Genomic DNA, 20,459 nt, shown 5'->3' on the forward strand with positions numbered 1-20,459 from the left:
CCCGCTCAGGAGACCCGACAGCTTGCTAACCGAGCCAGACACAGGCATTTCATTTTCCAGCCCAGCTCTGGCACACTTTGCCCCCCCAAAAAGCTGCCAGGTGAGATCTGCCCTCCATCAGGCCTGGGCCCACCACTCTCTCAGCTGGCCTCCTGGCCTTCTTCAGAGAAGGTCCCCAAGAGGGAGCTGAAGCAAGGCCCAACGATCCATCCTCTCCCTGGGAGGGAAGACTTTATTTACAAAACAGGTCTGAAATAAGAACATGGGAATGAACAAGAGTTCTTGGAATCTTGAGGGCCAGGGCCCAGGAACCAAAGGCAGGGTCCAGGTTAGGGACAAGGAGCCGATGTCTTCAGGGTTAGAACTTAAATTCTTTGTATTTCTTGCTCCCCCCGCGGCTGTCCTGGGGCTGAGCCTTTCGCTTCTTTTGCTACAAGGGAGGAAGAGGAAGCAGATTAACCCGGGCCTGGCCGAGTGCCCATCCCCGCCACCCGAGGGCGCACGCGCCCGCCCCAAAGGCTCATTCCTACCTTCTGCTTGGCAGCGTGCTCGGCCACCATGTCGCTGAAGTCTTCCTTCTCCACCTGGGCCTGCTGCTCCCGCACGTGCTCCTCGTACTTCTGGGTCATGGCCATGGGATCCAGCTCCAGCTCCTCCGGGGCCAGGGCCACCTCCACCCCTTGGAGTTCGGGGGCCGGGCCCTTACGGCTCATCACCTGCAGAAGCCAGACTGTCAACAACCAGGTTGTCTCAAGCGAGAGCCCCCGCTCCCCGCCAGGCTCCAAGTGCTTACCGTGGACATGTCATAAATGTGGGTGGAACCCATCATGGCGCCTCCCACGCTGGCTGTTCTCTTCTCAGGCAGCACAGTAAACAGCTGGGGTGTCTCACTGCTGCAGGGAGGAGGGGGAAGGGGTGTTCAGCTCAAGGAGTACCCTTGGCCAGAAGAAAGTGACCAGGGACCCCAGTTGCACCCAGCTCCTGCTCCGTGGCAGGAGAAGGTGGGGGGCCCTGTGACAAGCAGACCCTGGGGGCTGGGTTCAAGTTTACCCGTAGAAGGGGTGAAGGCCTTCTAGCCTGCAGCTGGAAGTTAGAGACTGGCCCAGGTCCCAACATCTGGCTCAGATCCCCGAATCTAAATTTCGGGACAGCCTGCTCCCATCCAGTGAGCTGGGGCACCCAGGGCTCAGGGGACTGCTGGGCCCCAGTACTCTGGGCTCGCTCTAAACTGGCTCTAATTCCTGGGCCACCCACCCGGCCGCCCAGCCCCGTGGGGACGGCAGCTCACCCATCCATGGCCTCTTCGATCTTCTTCTTCCTTAGTTCGATCAGTTCAGGCGTCTCCATCCCAGCAGGGACTGATGAGAAGCCCCCTGGGGTGATGAGACCACTGAGGAAAGGGACAAGGAACAGCGGCGTGAGCAGGGAGGCCAAGGAAGCAGAGCCCAAGGGCCTGCCCGCAGCTCAGCCCCCCCCTACCTGTCTGCAGGGGTGATGAAGCCCGTTTCATCAGGTTTGTCTTCATCGCTCTCTTCCTCCTCTTCCTCTTCGGATGATTCCTCATCAGAAGGCTCCAGCTCTCCCCACGGCGTCCGGTCAATCTCTTCTTCCTCCGTCTTAGTCTAAAACAGAGACCGAGGAAGCTCAGGAGAGTTAGGGAACATTCTGCGCTATGGCGGCCGGCCGGGCAGACAAGCACAGCCACCTGTGACAAGGGGGGAAACACCTGGATCGGGGAGGCTCCCTCTGGGGGCATCACAGCTAAAAGCCTCTTGAAAAAGGAAGACTTTTGGGACAGCAAAACAACCCCGGAGGCCACTTTTGTCTGTCCAATGATGGGAAGACAGCCTGCTGACCAATGGAGACCCCAATCCTCAAGAAGCCTAGAGAAAACACGATCCGGCTCGTTTGGAGTCACCGGCCAGGGGCTCGACGGCCCACGTCCCAGGGTCTGCTCGTACCTGGAATTCTGCTGCGTTGGTGCCAAACACGTCTCCGTAGAGCGGTTTGCCAGTCTCATCCACAGGAGGTTTGCCCCAGCCCCCAGCGTGGTAGCCAAAGGAACAGCTCTGAGAGAGGGAGAGAGGAGAGGAGGGGAGGGGTCATTCAGGCCCCTGACAGAAGGCTGTCAGCACTCTCCCCACCAGCAGGCAGGGCCCGGGATGTCCATAAATCTCAAAGGAAGAAGGGGGGCATGTGACGCACCTCGGGAATGGGCGAGTTCAGTCCGGGGATCTTCAGGTTGGGGTAGGAAGGGGGAGGCCCATATCGCTGCATCGCGATCAGCCACGGGGGAGGCACTTTGTGGGCATTCTGAGGAGGAGAGACAGTAGTAAGTGAGCAGCCACCCCCGCCCCCCACTCCCCAGCCCTTCCCCCGTTTCTCCAGCACTCACTGGTCCAACCGGCATCCCCAAGGAAATCCTCAACTCATCAGACAAATCCCCCGGCTTCTTTTCCTTCAACCGAGTCTCAAACTCTTTGCCCTGAGGGAAAAGAAGAGCATTTCAAGAACCCCCCAGCACGCCAGGCATTCGCGAGAGGGAGATCGTGGGAACGAGAGGGAGAAACGACTATCTTTATTGGAGACAGGGTTGCATTGAAGGGGAAGTGGACGAAACAGGGCTGGCTGGTTTTATTTACAGATCATAATCACGGATCATTTCTGTTCTTGTCTACAGAAAAGAAAGGAAGGGAGGCCTGCCAAGGACCAGAGAGAACTTAAATTACCTTTCTCTCACCCCCAAATCCAATGTTTGTTCTAGAAAAACCTACCTCCCGAATCCAGTTCCCAGACCACAGGCCAAAACATTAGCCTCCCTGCCTAAGGAAGGCTCCCCACAAAGATCTGGAGGGAGGGCTCCTGGGCGGAGTTCCTGAAGCCTTCCCAGGGTTCCCTCCTAAGCCTGCGCACCTCGTAGTAAAGGTCCCCGTGAATGGTGAGCTTGGGCTTAGTCTGCCACTTGAAGAAGGCATCGTGCAGCTTCTGGTAGTCAATGTCAATCTTGCCCATCTTGGGGCGAACCTTCTCTCGCATTTTTGACTTCATGGTCTTCTGTTCTTCCTGTTGGGCAACAAGTCAGGAGTCACGGGAGCTCCGGACCCGGATCAGTTCCGTCAGGGAATGGCCTTCCCCGTGAATTGGTCAGTCAATAACCATGTGTCCTGCACCAGGTAGGGCTCTGTGGCAACCGAGAGAGGCAAAGGAAACGCCCTCACGGAGCTCACATGATGCCACAAAGAGCCGGGCACAAATAAGGTCTAAATGAGATCTACTGGATGCAATCAGCAGAGAAAAAAATCCTTAGGACAAAGGATCAGGGAAGGCTTCTGTAGGAGGTGGGAAAGCCAGGAAAGCTGGAGATGAAGATGAGCAAGAGAAGGGACTGGTGGGTCAGAGGAGAAGGGATAGGTAAGAGAGGAATGACCACCAAGGGAAACTGCAGGTCTTATGACAGATGGGCGCCTGGGGAATAGGGAAGAGAGGGAGGGGTCAATGATGACCAATGGGGCCTTCAGCAAGTTGGGGGAGAAGGATGAAGGGGGGGGTTAGAATCAGTTCAGCTGGAGACAGAGTTAGATTTAAGATTTCTCCCAGAATTACTCATGCATATGCTTTGTAAATAAAAAGCTTTAATTAAAAAAAAAAAAAAAAAAAAAAGATGGCTAAAAAAACTGATCAAAAACAAGAAGTATTCTACAAATAGACTTTTGGGTACCCTAAAGTCCAAGGTGGCCGCATGGCTTGTCCACTTTTTTTTACTTGTGGAGCAGTCATCTGCATTGTAATACATTTCCCCCAATCGACTGACCAGGGTGACACAAATAAACAACCCTTTGTGGTGTGACACAGTGGGGGAAAAAAAGATTTCTCCCGGGGAAAGGGCAGGAGGGGGTCAGCAGAGAGGTAGAGGCAGCAAAAGCAGAGAGAAGGATCCTCCGCATCCCTGCGAGCTGAGGGGGTCACGGGGTAATGTAGCACAGAGGGAGGAGAGCGCCAGGACAGAGCCAGACTGGGGGTGGGAGGGGTGCAGTTAAGACTGGACCCCAAGACCAGGAAGGGAGTCCATCCACTGGAGCACAACTGGCCCAAACTCTTTCTGCCTCCACAAGCCATCGGAGAAAGGCATCAAACCAGTGCAAAGGCCCCAAACCAATCATCTTCAGCAACGAGGCTTTGAGGTGGCTCAGGGCACATGAGGGGAAAGAGGTGGGGGTGAGGAAAGCAGGCAGCCTTCTCCAGACTTCCCAGGGAGGTTTTACTGAGCCCCGAGCCTGGGTCTGCCTGCCAGGGGACACACATTTGCACCCTCCAAAATGAAGGCGAGAAGACAAGCAAAAAACAGAGCCCCTTTCTTAAAGACGAATACGGGTCATCTGGGGGCCCCAGAGGCCCTCCCGCAGGAAGGGACGTGGCCCTCACCTTCTCCTGCAGAGCCTCCCGCATCTCCTGAATCCCTGTCCGCTTGATGAAGTCCGGCAGTTCAAAGGGTGGCTTCTCTATTCCCCGCTTGCCCTGCAGGTATTTGCGCTTAAAGCACCAGTGGCGCGGGACCGGCACCGAGTTCCTTGTGGCCTTCAGGTGCACCAAGAGCTTGGGGTCCTGGGCTGTCACGTCGTGCATTTCCACCACGTCCGGCCGGGCCACCAACTGGAAGGTGCACGCAGACAGGACGAATTAGTCTCCAAGCATCTGGGCCCAGCCCCATTCTCCCTGTCCCCAGGACCCAGGACCCAGGACCGCCCCCCCAACACCCTGGGCTCACCTGTTTCAGTTCCGCCACAGTGAAACGGTTCATCCTGCGCAACTTTTTCTTGGAGAGTTTGGGAGCCTCGGGCTTCTTCTCCTAGAGCAGAGTGAGCCATGGTCCTGAGGCTGCTGTGCTGCCCCCCCCCCCCCATCCCCATCACCCCCCAGGCCCTCCCACCCCCTGACCTGCTCGTCATCGCTGCTGTCGTCATCGCTGTCCTTGTGCTCCTCCTCAAAGCCCTTCTTCTTGGGGATGGCCGAGTTCTCCAGCTTGTCCAGCTTCTCGGGCTCCTTCTCCTTCTCTTTCTTCACGTCATCAGTCAGCTGTTGGTCCAAGAAGACAAGAGACTTCTCTGAGACCGAGCGCATGCGCCCCCGCCCCTTCCTTCTTCCAACGGCCCCAGCTTCCTCTGCGGCGAGACTCTGTTGCTACCTTGAAAGCTTCAAAAATCCTTTTGAAGAAGATGAAGTTGGGCTCATAGATCTCCGGCTCCTCAGTCACATACTCGATCTCCACTGTGGCCGCGGGGGAGTCCCCACCTCGAGGACGCGATGCCTCTTTCTCACGGCCGCCCGGACTCCCTGCGGTGGCGGCCCGGTTCGATGCCGCACGCTGGGGCTTCTTCTTCTTCTTGCGGTTCCGGCGCTTTCGGTTTTTCTATGGCAGATGGAAACCAAGGACAGCTTGGCTCACAGTTCTTCCCAGAACTGTTCAAAGACCTGACCCCTCTCCCCCACCCCTTGTGGGGGACCTGAGGCCCGGCCCCTGCTGGCCAACCCTGTCCCCCAAGGCTGCTGCCCCTGGAGCTGAGCCGGGCAGCCCCCCCCCCCAGCCTACCTCCTTTTTGGATAAGGATGCAGTGTCCTCCTCAGTCTCTGAAGCCGAGACCCCGAGGGATGATCTTGCATCAGTCTCCATGTCCTCTTCATCTAAAAGCCAGAAAGCAAAGCTCCCACATTCCGGTTTTCCAGTTACTGCCCCCTGCCAGCCGAGAAACGGCCCCTCCCTGCCTCCCTTCCCTGCCTCCGGGACCATCCTGGCTGGGCAGCTGAGACCGGCCTATTCACAAAGGTCCATCTCTAAACTATGACATGAAGAGCTGGTGGGAAGACAGTCCAAGGCCCTGGCACCCGGTAATACTCACCATGCACCGAGATCAGCTCTTCCTGCCGAATCTCCTTCAGCTGCAGGATCTTCTCCAAGGCCTGGGGGATCTTGGGACCCACGCTGGGATCATCCGTCTGCCAAAGACACTTGGTGAGGGGGTGGCCCCAGGGGTGCCAACCAAGCGTCCCTCGGGCTTATGGAGAATCCCACAAACACTGGTCTGTCACAAGTTAGCTCGGCAGCATCTGGAGGCCCCTCCCAACCCTGACTGGGCTGAGATCCCATGTCTCAGACATCAAGCCCCTCCTCTCAGCTCCCCCAATGACACTGACTCAGGTCCTACTGACGGCATTAACTCCTTTACAGATAAAGATGCGAGACTTCTCTTGCCAAGGGTGACTCGGTCGGTGATGGAAGGAGCTAATCCGATCCTCGTCTCCTCCACCCCAGCCCTGTCTTTGGCATTTACCTGGGCTTCTCTGCCACCATGTTATTCATGTTCTCATTCCTCCTAACCTCCTTAACCACAACATCACACCCAGCAGGGAACCAGCACATTAACAAACGCTTACTGCAGGGAACGTACAATTCTATTCAATCTGGGAGTCTCGGGCCCATTTGGGTCTCCTTTCTCATGCTGCTCCACTATGTCCCATGATCCCCAAACAGCAGTTTTAGAAGGACCCTCAGAGGTCAACAAGTCCACGAAGGAATTCGTGCTCCAATAGCCCTGACAAATGACCATCCAACCACGGCCAGGAGACCAGCAGTGGCAGAGAGCTCACTACCTTCCAAGACGGCTCATTCTCCTTCGGGACAGCTTGGCCAGATTTCCCCTTCCATCGGCCCTCAAACTGCCTCTCCACAATTTTCACCCGCTGCTCCCAAGTTCTCTCTGAAGCCAAATTAAAGAAGCCTGAAGTTCTTCATGACAGCCTTTCAAATACTTGAGAACAGCCATCACATCTTCCCTAGCCTTTTTGTGAAGTTCAATACACCCAATTCCTTCAACTCATCCAAGGTTCATAAGAGAGGGAGTAGCTAGGTGGCGCAATGGGTAGAGCACCAGCCCTTTAGTCAGGAGGACCAGAGTTCAAATTTGGCTTCAGGCACTTAACACTTCCTAGCTGTGTGACTTTGGGCGAGTCACTTAACCCCAATTGCCTCAGCAAAAAAAAGAAAAAGAAAAGAAAAAGAAGAGCAAAAAAGAGAAAGAGAATGTTCAACCTGAAAAATGGTCTCCAAGCAGAAGCAATGATCTATTACTAGGTAAGCAAGTCCCACCTACTGAAAGCCCAGAAATCCTCCATTAAGAATGACCAGTCTTCCAGAGGCTGTGTTCCAGTTTGGCCAAGATGACAAGAGGAAACAATATTACTTATTAGAGAAGCAGTAAAAAACCAACACAATGATGTGCTGCTGTGCAACTGTGAAGTAGTTGAGTTTTTCTTGAAAGGAACATGGATTTATCCCCCTCTGCCCCACCAGTCACTAAACTTTGCTATGCCTTTGACCCTGAAATTTTCCTGGTAAACTTATTTCCTAAAGGAAAAGGAAAAGGCTCCATCCGTGCAAATTTTTTTGTTACACTTTTTTGTTGTTGGCGTAAAGAAGAGCACTCTAATTACAGAATGGCTGAACAAGCCGTGGCAACGTCCTACTGTTTTTCCCAAGAACCGATAAAAGTGATGTTCTCAGAGAACTATGTAGAAAATATCTCCCTGTAGAAAATCCCATAATTAAAAAACCAAAACACAAAACTTTGTAATACTTAAGACGTCTGATCGACTGCGTGACTAACCAAGATCCTAGAGGATGGTGAGGAGGAAGCGTACTACCCGCCTGATGTAGAAACATAGGAGATTAAAAGGGAAGAATGAAATTTACGTTTTTTGGCCAAGGCCAAGGTAATGTATTTTGCTTGATTTTTCTTGGAGGGGAAAAAAGCCAGTTTTCTCTCTGTGCATCAGAAGCTCCAAATCTTACCTCTCTGTTTTCTTCTCCTGGGGGAGGTGGGGGGCCCCGAGGACGGGGGCCTGGAGCCCCAATGGGAACACCCGGAGGTGGGGGACCTACAGGAGCTGCAACTGAGGGAAAGAAATCCAATGTCAGAAGGAAAAAACAACCCAGCCACTTTTGGGGAAATCCCTGTCCTCCATCTCCACTTCCCCACATACTCCTCTCCTCCAAGGTCTTACCTCGAGTAGCCATCGGGGGCCGAGGAACCGCGGAACCCATCTTGGCCATCTCTTGCTGCTGCTGTTCCAGTAACACAGCTGCCTGCGGGAGGAAAGGATCAGCAAAGACAAAGTTTGAAAAACACAAAGCTTTGGGAATTCTGACCAATGTAATGCCCGATGGCAATCCCCGAGGCCCAAGGCCATGCCCTATTCCTCATGCACTCAAGGTGGAAATTTGTTTGTTCTATACTGTGTTTTATTTTTCAATGGAGGGAAATAAGAGGGAGAAAAAAAATACTAATCAACTGAAAAAATAAGAATGGCATTAACAACACTCATTTGGGAGGGCCACCAACAGGCCCGTTTCTTCATTCCAGCACCCCTGTCACGGGGCACAAGCAAGAGCAAGCTTGCCCTGGACCCCAGGACAGTACTCTATCCAAGAACTATCCTCCACCCCCAAACCACAATCTCTAGGGAATCTGCTACTCAAGTAAAAGAAAGCCATAATTTAAACTTTGTTGCTACAACTTCGCATTTCCTCACGTCACTGTGAAATGTTTCCCAATCCATTTTTATCTTAATAAATTCCCTGAGGGCAGGAAATGCCTTTTCTTTCTCTTCTGCTTTAATTCCCCCAAAACCTGGGCACCCCTTCTTTGGTGCGGTGATTCTAAGGCCTGATTAAATGGGCCCCTGGTTCCCATCTTTGGCAGGGAGTGGGTACGAATGAGCAGAGCTCACAATCCAAGAGTGTGCACGGGCTTCTAAAGCACATCATCCACATTTTCTTATTCAATCTTCAAAATGGCGGGCTGGTTGTCTGCTCAAGCCTGGGGGCTGATTTGTATGCACTTTATAGATGAGGCAAAGGCAGGATCTGCCCCATTGTCCTGTAATCAATCACATGTTGCTGCATGGGCCACTCCCTAACCAGAGGGCTGGACATCACTTTGGTCACTGTATTTCAACATAAACTGGTTTCTTTTTTAACCCCATGTCTTTTTTTTGTGCATTTAAAACCTCATTGAGAATCTCATGGGACGCACTGAGTCTGTTTTCTTCAAACCTGCTCAAATCACCTAATGTGTCTGGAATGGGTAAACACAGGAGAAGAAGGCCTGGGATGAGAAGGGCAACAACATGGGAGAAGGGTTTCTGGGAAAGCAGAAGCCTGCGCTCTCCCCCACCCCACCCCTACTCCCACCCCCGGCCTGGGCTCAAGCATCTTGAAGAGACCAGGCAAGGCCTGGCTGACGAGACTGTGTCAGGAGCCGATGCTCCTACTCTGCACAAACCCACCTGCTTCTCCCGCACCATCTTGGCCCTTTCCTCCTGTTGCATCAGCAAGGCGGCCTGCTGCTGGGCTAGCTTCAGCCGGTCCTCCTCCGACAGGGCCACAGGGTCACCTACTCGCATGGGCGGTGGGGGCCCCAAATTCGGTGGGTGTGGTCCTACTCCCATGGGGAAACCAAGTCCTAGACCTGGTGGCGGTGGAGGCGGCGGCGGCGGCGGTGGCTGAAGCGGGGGGAGGCCCATAGGGGGAGGAGGCAAGGGGATTCCGGAGAGCTACAGAAGGAAAAAAACACCGGATGAGCGGAAGTTCAGGAACCACTGGGAGGTTTTGAGAGCCATTAAGGGGCCTGACAAGTCAAGATTATGATCATCATCGTCACCATCATCAGAGGGCATTTTATTTTTTTAATACTGAAACATAAGACTTATAATCTGTATAATTAAAGCTCTTGGGGGATGGGAGTCCTCAATAACTTTTGATCGTGTAAAGAAGTCCCGGGCCCAGAACGTTTGAATAGCACCACCCAAGTCAGGAAATGGCCCATTCCCAAAGCACTTTAAGAGTTCCATCCTGGTTCCCCAATTGTTAAATGGTCAAAGGATACAAACAAAATACCAGATGAAATAAAAGCCATCTATAGTTGTTGGAATCCTTACAAAGTGTTAAGTCATTAGAGTTGATAGAGACAATAATTATCTAATTTAGCCTGGTTCAGTATGATTGATCTGATCTTAGAAGGAGATGTTATGGGCCAGAACTTGAAACAAGGTACTAAGTAGAACTGATAGAAACAATGCTTGTGTTCACACCTTTAGAGAGCTCATATAAGCAAGAAGCTCTTAGGGCCAGAGAGCACTTTGGGACAGACACAGAAGCATTCTGGGACAGACACGGAGCACTCTGGGAGAGCCAGAAGCCCTCTTTCAGAGGCAAGACAGGTTCATTCATCTTCCACCTTTGTGCTGGCTGGAGGCAGAAGAAAGCAGAGGCAAAGGACAAGTTGCAAGAGCTCTCGGAACCAAGGAAAGCTGAGGCCTCTAAGAAAGCTACCCGGGCCCAAGGAAGGAGAAAATAAACATTTGCATTTTATCAGCTGGCTATATTTGGAGTGATTATTACTTTTAAACGAAACTAAGGCTGCCTCCAGAAAACCTCCCCAAGAAATCTGATCCCAAAGAGAACCTTCATATTATAATAAAGAAGAGAACACCACATATAGTTATGTGAAAAAATGCTCTAAATCACTTGATTAAAGAAATGCTAATTAAAACAACTCTGAGGTACCACTCCACACCTCCTCAACTGGCTACGCTGACAGGAAAAAATGACAACGACTGTTGGAGGGTATGTGGGAAAACAGGGACACTGATACATTGTTGGTGAAATGATCCAACCACTTTGTAGAGCAATTTGGAATTCTGCCCAAAGGGCTATAAAACTGTACATACCCTTTGACCCAGCAAGGTTATTACTGGGTCTGTATCCCAAGGAAATCAAAGGAGGGAAAAGGACCCACATGTGCAAAAATGTTTGTAGCAACTTTTTATGGTAGCAAAGAATTGGAAAAGGAGTGGATGCCCATCAATGGGGGAGTGGCTGAACAAGCTGTGGCACATGAAGGTGATGGAATATTATTGTCCTATAAAAAGTGACGAACAAGCTGATTTTAGAAAGGCCTGGAGAGATTTACAGGAACATCCGGATGCTGAGAGAAACAAGAACTTGGAATACAGTGTACACAGTAGCAGCTACAATGTGCCATGATCAAGTAGGAAACCACACTAACACCTCCTAGGCTCCCCGCCCTCATCTCCTCTTCACCTTCCACTTAGGGGAAAATCAGAGAATTTGCTGGGCCCGGCCTGGCCCCACTGCATCCCTTCAGCTTCCTGGCTGATCCTCCCATAGGACACTCTCTCCCTGTAGCACAAGCTGGCCATCGCCAAGGCCTTCCTGGGGAAAGCTGCTGCTGCCTCCTTCTCAAACTCTAGCTGCCTCCCCCAGCAGGAGGGCTGGTCTTCAAGGGCAAGGATCATTTTGATGATTTTGCCCTTTTTTTCTCTCTAAGGCTGGGTAGAGTCCGACACAAGCAACTCCTTTGAGAGTGACCATGGAAGGGCCAAACCTTTGTGTGCGGAGGCCCCGGGGTACTGGCCTAGACTCTCCTACTGCCAGTGTGACCCTGCATAAGTCAGTCAGTCTCTGTCTTCTCTCCTCTCTCCCTTCCCTTCTTCCCCCAGCAGGGGTCTGTGTTCTCTCTAAAGTGCCTTCTTGCAGTTTCCCTGTGTCACATACCCTGCCCCTGCTCCCCCCCCCCCCCACACACACACACATCCATTCTTGGAGGACCAGAGACCCCAGTTTCCCAGGGTCTCACCAGGAGACCCAAGGCCCAGGAAATGTCCTCACTCTGGAAAGTCCTGGGCCTACGCAGGGCCCACAGGTTGGCTTCGCTGAGAGGCTCTCAGCAGGCCGAGTGTGGCCTTAGGCTTTCCTCAGTCCCTGCTGAAGGTCACTCAGACCCCGGGAAGGACAAGGCCATCGGCATCCGTGGGGAGTAAGAAAACCGCCAGTCTGAGGTGTTCTGAAATACAGCTGCCAAGGTGCCCTTTCAAAAGCCTCTGTGGCTCCCCAAGCCCGGCACTCTCATCCGGCTGCCCTTTGAAGGTTGGTAAAATGAAAGAGCCAAGTCCTTCTAAGACCCAGCTCCACTCCCCCACAATCAAACACAAAATTAAGTAGTCCTTCAGTCGCCACTAAGGTGATAGAACCAACAACGTTACCATCGGGAAGCCTGGGTTCGTCTGAACATCCAAGTACAGAAAGGTTAAACAGATGCCCCAGAGAGGCCATTTGGGAGGGAAGGGGAGTGGCTTGGACACACTGAGCTTGCCGCTCTGAGTGTGGGCCTGAAGGTCAGGAGAGGCTGGCACTGGCCCAGAAGTCCAGGATTTGCTTCATAGAGATGGAAATGAAGGGGAGTTGCTCACCAAGAGCATGCTGGGGACCTTGGCAAGCAGCCACAGGCAGGGGATGGGAGCTGAAGAAGGCCCAAGGCATAACAGGAGGAGCAGTCAGACACTGAGGGAAGCACCCAAGGAAAGCTCAGCCAGGTCAAATACTACAGAAAGGCCAGACTGGGGGGTCAGATGAGGCCCCTAAGAGACCACCAGTCACTCTGGAGAGTGCAGTCCAGCCTTTTGGACCACAGGGCTCCCCCTCCTCCATTTCAGCAAGGTTAGATTCCTCTCCCCAAATCTCTCCTGCCACCCCGACTCCATACACCCACATACACGTGATGATGTTCTGATTTAGGCTACCAGAATGTTTCACCCCAGCACTCCCTCATCAATCCCCCAGGGGAGTCTAGTCCCCTCAACTGGCAAATGTAGAAACCGGGGCTCACCCAAGACAAGAATCAGGAAGGGAGCCCGGTCTTTGGACTTCCAGGCCACAAAACCCAGGGTGCTGCTGGACCTTGTCTAGGGCTGTCGATTTTCCTCTGAATCCTATCTCTCAGGTACTCAAGCAAGGTTGCTGTTTTTTAACTCAACTGAAAACCTAGGCAACTTCGAGGAAGTCAGGTTCTCGATCTGGGTTTCTGTGTCTCACCACAAAATCAGGGAGATAGACTTGGGGATCCTTCAGGCCCCTTCCCACCCATCTGGCCCACAGCTATTGTCTTCAGGGAAGCTTTCTTCCCATTTCTCCCCCTCCCTCCCAGCCCAGCCCAAGCTAGTTCACAGCCCAAGGCTCGGGGCTTTCTCAACTCACCTGTGCTGCCATGGGGGGAGGAGGTGCAGTCTTGTCTCCATCCTCGCCTCTCAAAACTGGCCGATTCAGCACAACGCCCGTCTAGGGGGAGGAGGCGGAGAGAGGACAGAGATCAGAGCCCCCAAAATTCCAAACCGACCTCCTCACCTGCTCTCCCTGGGCCCAACCACCCATCTCAGTAACCCCATTCTCCTAAGCCCACCACTGACCTGCCGGGTATAGGTTTGCAGTCGCTCCACCAGCTCCTCCCGGCTTCCTGCAGGGGGGAAGGAGAGGGGAGAGAAATAAGTCAATTCAAATGGAAAAGAAAAAAAAATCTTTCCTAAACAATCCTTTGTGCAAAAGTAACAGGCACAACCCCAGAAAGGTCGAGATTTTAGATGATACTGCTCTCCTCAGAGTTTCTACCGGAGTGAGGGAGATACCAAATGTCCTCCGATAACAGCACGTGCTAAGTACAAAAAAGAGATCCAGGCAGTGTTGGAGGAGACTTGGAGGAAGAACTTGGAGGAGGACTCGGCTTCAGGCTGCCCTGGGACCACTTGCCACAAACCCAACTGATGACTTGACTGCCATGTCCAGCCTCCATGCATTTGCATCTGTATCGTGTGGGGTCCTCAGATTCCACTCCCCCTTGGAGCCTTCCTGATTTCAGGAGCTAAATGTGTTCTCCTCCTGTAGCTGAAGTACAACCTGCCTTAGGTTACGCTCACCTGGACGGCTACACCTGAGCAAGAAAGCCCCATTCCAGGCCACGCTCTCCGAGCCTGTTCAGAAGCAGAGGGGAAGTCAGGAGGTCCAGACCAAAGGAGGACCCCAGCAGCCACCGCCATGGTTACCACCTGAGCCACCCTCAGGAGTAATTAGCACTAGAACCTCCCTGACAAGTCTGTGCCACAAATTCATCAATTAACAATCAATCAGACCATCACCTTCCACATCAAGTCTAAACTTGTGTTGTGAACCTTCCAAGTTCAGCCCTCTGGGGCCAAAGGGGCTAATAATTCCCCTTCTAAGGACTGCCACTCCTTCCACAGACTTTATCTGCATCGACTCCAAGGCCTGGCCCTTCCCAGCCTCTGTGGACACCACGGCTGTGCTTCTAAACAGGGATCCATCCATCCTCTTGCCTGCCAGAGACAAAGTTCCTCACAGCCCAGTCTAGAAAGCAGGCCTTGCCTCCAAGTCACTCTGGTTTTCCGGGCTGCCACATCACAAAGTTGGTGGTGCTAGAAAGAGACACTGGGAGGGCCAATGTGGCACAGGGGATGCCTGAATTCCTGCTATTTCCTCCCTTACCATCACCATTAAATGATCTAGTAAAACCCTCGGTAAAGCTGGTTTTTTGAATCCAAGGCTAAGACTTTACATTGATCTCCACTGAATTTGTTCTCTTTGGATTGAGCCCAAGGTTCTGGCCTGCCATGATCTCTCTAGTTCCCATCATTCAATACTTTAGCTCTTCCTTCCGGCAATATCACCTGCAAATTGGTACCATGTCATCGATGCTCTGATCCCTGTCAGTGATCAGAAGTACAAGCAGCCAAGCTCTGGACTTGGGTGCCAGGTGACTCAGAACCATTCTAGATGCCTTAAACAGGCCAACCAGCTCCAAAGCCATCTGACTGCATTCGTTTAACAGACCGTCCTCCACTTTACCCCCAATAACTGGCCACATATTGTCAAATGCTTGCTAAAACCACTGTAAACTGTATATAACCTATACCACATTGATCGCTGCCATGGGGAGGAGTTAGGGGAGGGCGGGAGGGAAAAAAAAAGGAGGCTAAAACTCATGCAGGAGTTTGGCTCAGAATTCCAGTTAAGCTCAGAGGCCTCTGCTGTGCAGCCTCCATTCTCTTCTCTTTTCCAAGATCCTTCCAAGATGCCCTACAGGATTCCCTTCAGGAATTAAATTCAACTGGATTTTCAACCAGCCAGGCCTGGTGAGCAACTCATGCAGGGCCGCTGGGCCCTCTCTTACAACACCCTTACCCCTCTGGAGTCGAGACAAGCTTTACGCCATTGCTGCAAAGACCCTGCCCCTTGGCAGAGAAAACGGAAGCAAAATCAAGAGTTAATTCTGCTTAAAGCTTGTTAATTCTCACTTAAAGTTGTCCTGAGCTTGTCTCCCCGGCCCCGCGGCTTCGGGGCTAGGGCCCCTGCGGTGCCTTGGCTCTCTTCTGCACTGCCCAGAGTCGGGGGTGAGCCTCCCTCTGTGAGGAGCCCTTCCAGCTCCTTCTCTCGGCGCCCAGAGGTCCATCTCCAGTGCAAGCCCAGCACCAGAATCTGTTCTCAGCCGCAGACTTCCCTGCCATCTCAAAGGCCACGTTCCAAGACGAAGTGGTCACCTCCTCCCAAACGTATCTCACCGCCTGCCCCCCCATAATTGGGAAGCTCCTCGTTGCTTAAGACCCTGACCCAGAAACAAGGTGCCCCTCGTCGGCACCTCTGTTTTGGAAGGTGGCATGGGATTTGCTAGGAATTTCTCTGGCTCTCCCCTGCCGTCGGTTCTGCGGACGTGCCTCCCCATCTGTCCCACCGAGCCGCTCTGGCGCGGGGTCATGCTCTTCCACCCCTGCCAGCTTTTGGCCCCGACTGTACTCAAAGCCATAGGGTCCCATCCGACCAGGCTCCATAACGACGAGGTTGGCAAAGAGGGACGGCTCTCAGGTCTGGGAGGGGCTGCCACCATCACTCTGACTATTTGCTGGTATGTGCCCTGGGGAGCAGCACCTTCAGGCAGGGGGCGTTTCCTCACTGGCAAGTTCTCTGGGATGACATCAGAGCCCCCTCCCCAGCGCCCGCCACCTCAGTCTTGTCTTTGAAGGTCTGAAGGTGTTTGTTGGTTGATGCAGTTATTGGGGCGGAACTCATCTTCCATCTGTTAACCCCCGTCTACTTCCAAACAGCCCGTTCCTTTAGGGGGTTGCATCATCCTGCAAGTCAGCAGGTTCAGCATCCTGGGGACCCCCCTAACCCCACCCTGTGCCCCCAACCCCAATTCCTGTGGGCTCTCCTCCCGGCCGGGCTCTGCTCACGGCTGCCATTCCCCAGCACCCCCAGGCCGGCCCTGGCCCTCCGGAGCTGGCCCCTCACCCGCTTGGGGGTCCATGGGGGGGGGGGGAGACTGGGGACGTTTCCTCGGAGCAGGCCCCAGGGGGTCCTTCCTTCGGGACTAGGGGTTCACCGCCCCCTCAATCTGAGATTCCCGAGAGGCAGTGGGGGCTTTCCCCCTTTTTATCTCCAGGGCCAGTGACAGGCCCCAAGGAGCCCTTGGCGGATTTGAGGGGGAGGAGCAAAGTTTCCCCCGGGGGGGGCTGGGTGGGGGGAGGAGACAGGAGTCCCCCTCCCGGGACTGGGGGAAGGGGGGGGAGGAGGGAAAGGACACGCCCCACGAGGCCTGGGAAGCGGGGGCAGAAACAGACGGGACGGAGACCCCTCAGAGGCCTAAGGGATGGGGAAAGGAGGAGGAGCACCGCGGGGCCTGGGGGCCACAAGCCATTCACACACGGCCCGGGAGAGGAAACGAGGCTCCGCCCCCCCTCACCGCCCCTCAGGCCCCGGACCCCCTCCCCCCCCTTCTCCCCCTCCCCCCCCAGCGCCCCTCGGGCCCCGGGCCTCCTCTCGGGCCTCGGCGGCGGCGGCGCCTCACCTTGAATCGGGGCCCCAATCTCCGCCAGCTTGGTCTGCAGCTCGGACGTGCCCCAGGCGCCGTAGGGGGCCGGCGGCGGAGGCGGCGGCGGGGGGGGCGGCGGCGGCGGCGGCAGCTGAAGCTCCCCTTTAGGTGGCTCGGGATGTTCCGCCGCCATCTTAGCGGCAAGAAGGCGCGCGACCCAGGGGACCGAGGAGCCCCGGAATACCGGAACTTCCGGCGCCGACCAATGGAAGCCGGGCCTGAGGGAAGCGGGAAGCCAATAGGAACGGGGAGGGGGCGGGCGGCTTCAGGGAGCACGTCGGGAAGCGTAGTCTAGCGTTCCCAGGAACTGCGCAAGGCGCCCGCAGAAAGGGGTCTGTCTGGCTGCTGAGCCTTCTGGGAGTTGTAGTTCGGAACCAGAGTTGGCGAGCACGGGCCTCCCTGAGCCGCTGCAGAGGAACGGCCCCGCTCCCCCATGGGAAATGTAGTTCCGTCCCCGGGAGCGACTGTGGTCCCGCTGCGCTTGGAGGCCGGAGGGAGCAGAGAGCGCTGCTCCCCCGGGGGGGCCCCGTGAGCAGCCGGCGTGGCGGGGAGCGCTGGAATCTCCAGCCGTGGCTCTGGGCAAGACCGGAGCTTTCTCTGGAGAAGCGGGGGACTGGGGCTGGCAGGACCACGGATGCTGCAAGAGGTGGGAGGGGCCGAACCGCAGGTCGCCTAAGCGAGGAATCGTCCGCCCCCGATTCACAGGCTCACCCCACCTGGCGCAGGGCGCACGGCTTTCTGGCGGGCCCGGGCCCGAGCTCCCGCAATGAGCCGGGGGACGGTGGGCCCTCTCAGGAGAAAGGAGCCTCCCAGGGTGCTGGTGCGCGTGCGCGTCAGCCGGCTTAGCGGTGAGCGCAGCGTGGGGCACGTTCTGCGAGGCAGCCCTGGAAACCGACACGGGTCCCCGGAGCTCGTGACCGGATACTGTAACTGCGGCGGCGTCGCTACAAGGTGGCCACAAGGTAGCTGCAAAAGGCATTTGGTTAGAGCAAGGAGTTCTGCAGGGCCGGTTTGTCCCCGTCTCCCCCCGCCCATGGAAGGAGATAGCCCCCCCCCCCCAGGAGGAGCTAGGCCCGCCCCATGGAAGGAGCTAGCCCCGCCCCATGGAAGGAGAGCTCCGCCCACAGAAGGAGGTAGCCCCGCCCCACGGAAGGAGATAGCCCCCCCCAAGGAGCTAGCCCCGCCCCATGGAAGGAGATAGCCCCGCCCCATGGAAGGATAGCCCCGCCCCACAGAAGGAGGTAGCCCCGCCCCACGGAAGGAGAGCTCCGCCCACAGAAGGAGGTAGCCCCGCCCCACAGAAGGAGGTAGCCCCGCCCCACGGAAGGAGATAGCCCCCCCCAAGGAGCTAGCCCCGCCCCATGGAAGGATAGCCCCGCCCCACAGAAGGAGATAGCCCCGCCCCATGGAAGGAAGTAGCCCCGCCCCATTGAAGGAGATAGCCCTGCCCCACAGAAGGAGGTAGCCCCGCCCCATGGAAGGAAATAGCCCCCCATGGAAGGAGATAGCCCCGCCCCATGGAAGGAGATAGCCCCGCCCCATGGAAGGAGATAGCCCCTCCCCCATAGAAGAAGGTAGCCCCCAGAAGGAGGTAGCGGTCCTCCGGGGGAACCACTTAGATACTGGGGTGCAGCCAGGGACAGTATTTTGCTGGGATCCTTTCACCTCCTCACGTGTAATCCCCTCCGTTGATAGATGAAGACGCGAAGGTTCAGTGTCAGGGTTAGACACTCACTGAGCGAGTCACTGCACCTGGGTTTGCCTCAATCTCCTATTCCGTATGTGAGCAATAAGGGCCGCTGCCTGGCAGGGCAGCTGTGAGGCTGGAGAGAGATCACAGAAAGTGCTGAGCGCCATGGCTGCCCCCACTAGGTGCACCTGCGGTCTGACGCTAGTAAGGTGCGTCTAGACCATTAGAGGAGTTAATCATTCCGCAGCTGGTGGCGCAGTGGGGAGAGCCCCAGCCCTGAAGCCAGGAGGGCCCGAGCTCAAATCCGGCCTCAGACATTCCTGGCTGTGTGACCCTGAGCAAGTCACTTAGCCCCAACTGCCTCAGCAGAAAAAAACAAAACCAAAAATTTAAAAAAATCAATCAATCCAGTACTTAGCTCAGGACGCAGCGCAAAGTAGGTGCTTGATAAATGCCGACTGATCGTTACTAGTTGCAGGGAGTGTCATCTGCACCCCTGCTCTATTAGTCACTCACAGATATGCTTGGGGCAAGAAATATTTATTTCAAAAGGTATAATGTTCACTCATCTCCCTGGGGAGGGGAGGCTATTTGGGTGCAAAGCCCCGTCCCAAGTTCAAGTTCACTGCAGGGCTTCCGTGCCCCCCACTCACCTGCAAACCTGACTCTGTCACCATGTTGAACACCCCTGAGTTACCTTTGGCCACAGAGGCTGAGGAGGACAAACCACTCGACAGAAACCACCATCCCCAGGCCTTTGCTTCAAGGCAGGGTTGGAGGGTGGTTATGGGTAAAAGAAGGCATGAGAAGGAGAGGCTGCCCTCTCACGGGCTCCAGTTTCAGGCTCCTTTCAAGAGCATCTCCGTTAGTTGAATTGGGCAGGTGGAGATTATTCCCAGTTATGGAAGGAAAGGAGGGGGGTGGGAAGAAGGAAGGAAGGAAGGAAGGAAAAAAAGGAAGGAAGAAGGGGGAAGGAAGGAAGGGAAAAGGAAAGGAGGGAGAGAAGGAAGGAAAGAGGGAAGGGAGGGAGGAGGAAGGAAAGACAGATAAAGGAAGAGGAAAACAGGAGGGAGGGAGGAGGGAGAAGGGAGGGAGCTGCCTTCCCATGCTCAGGTAGGACTTTGGGGCCCACCACTTCTGCTTGGGCGCTCTCGTGACTAAATGAGCGCCCATAGATGACCTGCTTTTCCAACCTCAGAATGCCCCAGAAATGTCACTTCTTAGCAAACAGATAAGGAAACTGAGGCCAGGAAGGAGCAGCGGCTTCCCCCAGCCCACATGGGCAGCGGTGTCTGCACGGGCAGCCACGGGTCCAGCTTCCCAACCCCTCTCGGTGGGAGGTCCCTGGAGAGATGCCAAGGGAGGCAGGGAGGCGGCAAGTGCTGATTCAGTGATGGTCTGTGGGGAGCTGTCTGAGCCCGCCCGCTCTTCCTGGGCCAGACACATTCAAGAGCTGAAAGGAGATAGGGCCGAAGCCAGACCCTCCAGGGAGGGAAGTGAGGAGCAGACTTGAGACTGGCTCTGTTCTGGCCCGACCCCCCACAGAGCCAGCTCCAGCGCATGCCCTCCTAGCCCCACCCAGGCCTCGCCCGAGATGGCCTCCAAACAATGCCCCTTCTCTTCTCCTCCCGGGCCCTGCCTGGCTCTGCCCTGGGCCTGCACGTAGCAGCCGCTGCCGTATCTAGGTGAGATCAGTGAGACCTGGAAGAGACCTCAGGCACAGTCTAGCCCAAGCCCCTCACTTTTACAGATGGGGAAACTGAGGTCAGAGAAGTGAGGTTACCGGCCACGGTTCTCCCCGCAGAACGTGCAGACGTAGCAGGGGCCAGAACCCAGCCCCGAGGCTCTCGCTACTACGCGGGACTCAGTGTGAGTGCGCTGAGGGGGTCCCCTCGGTCCCAGTGGCGTTTCTCTTTATGACCCAGCACATGCCTACCTCCAACCCCCTCCAAAGACTGCTCATGAGGCGCGGTCGCCTCCAG

The 20,459-nt window shown here is 55.1% G+C and overlaps 1 protein-coding gene across 1 annotated transcript; it reads right to left on the reverse strand.

Annotated features, from left to right (window-relative positions):
* Nucleotides 1–204: 204 nt before the first annotated feature.
* On the reverse strand, nt 205–16,995 carry SF3B2 (splicing factor 3b subunit 2). Its single transcript, XM_031943425.1, has 21 exons — nt 16,764–16,995; nt 13,318–13,364; nt 13,109–13,189; nt 9,340–9,606; nt 8,056–8,137; nt 7,844–7,944; nt 5,895–5,991; nt 5,588–5,679; nt 5,183–5,407; nt 4,936–5,073; nt 4,766–4,846; nt 4,423–4,650; nt 2,914–3,063; nt 2,396–2,485; nt 2,206–2,313; nt 1,962–2,069; nt 1,480–1,622; nt 1,289–1,390; nt 794–893; nt 531–716; nt 205–430 (listed from the first exon to the last, which is right to left on the reverse strand). The coding sequence occupies exons 1-21, from the start codon at nt 16,918–16,920 to the stop codon at nt 359–361; spliced, it is 2,655 nt and encodes an 884-aa protein (XP_031799285.1). The 5' UTR covers nt 16,921–16,995; the 3' UTR covers nt 205–358.
* Nucleotides 16,996–20,459: the final 3,464 nt, after the last annotated feature.

This window comes from Sarcophilus harrisii, chromosome 6, assembly GCF_902635505.1.
Source record: "Sarcophilus harrisii chromosome 6, mSarHar1.11, whole genome shotgun sequence".
NCBI classification, from domain to species: Eukaryota; Metazoa; Chordata; class Mammalia; order Dasyuromorphia; family Dasyuridae; genus Sarcophilus; species Sarcophilus harrisii.

Coding starts and splice junctions, on each gene's coding strand:
- SF3B2 (XM_031943425.1), bottom strand. CDS start 16,920: ATGGCGGCGGAACATCCCGAGCCACCTAAAGGGGAGCTTCAGCTGCCG. Junction 1,623..1,961: donor CCAACGCAGCAGAATTCCAG/GTACGAGCAGAC, acceptor TCTCTGTTTTAG/ACTAAGACGGAGGAAGAAGA. Junction 431..530: donor AGCACGCTGCCAAGCAGAAG/GTAGGAATGAGC, acceptor CCTCCCTTGTAG/CAAAAGAAGCGAAAGGCTCA.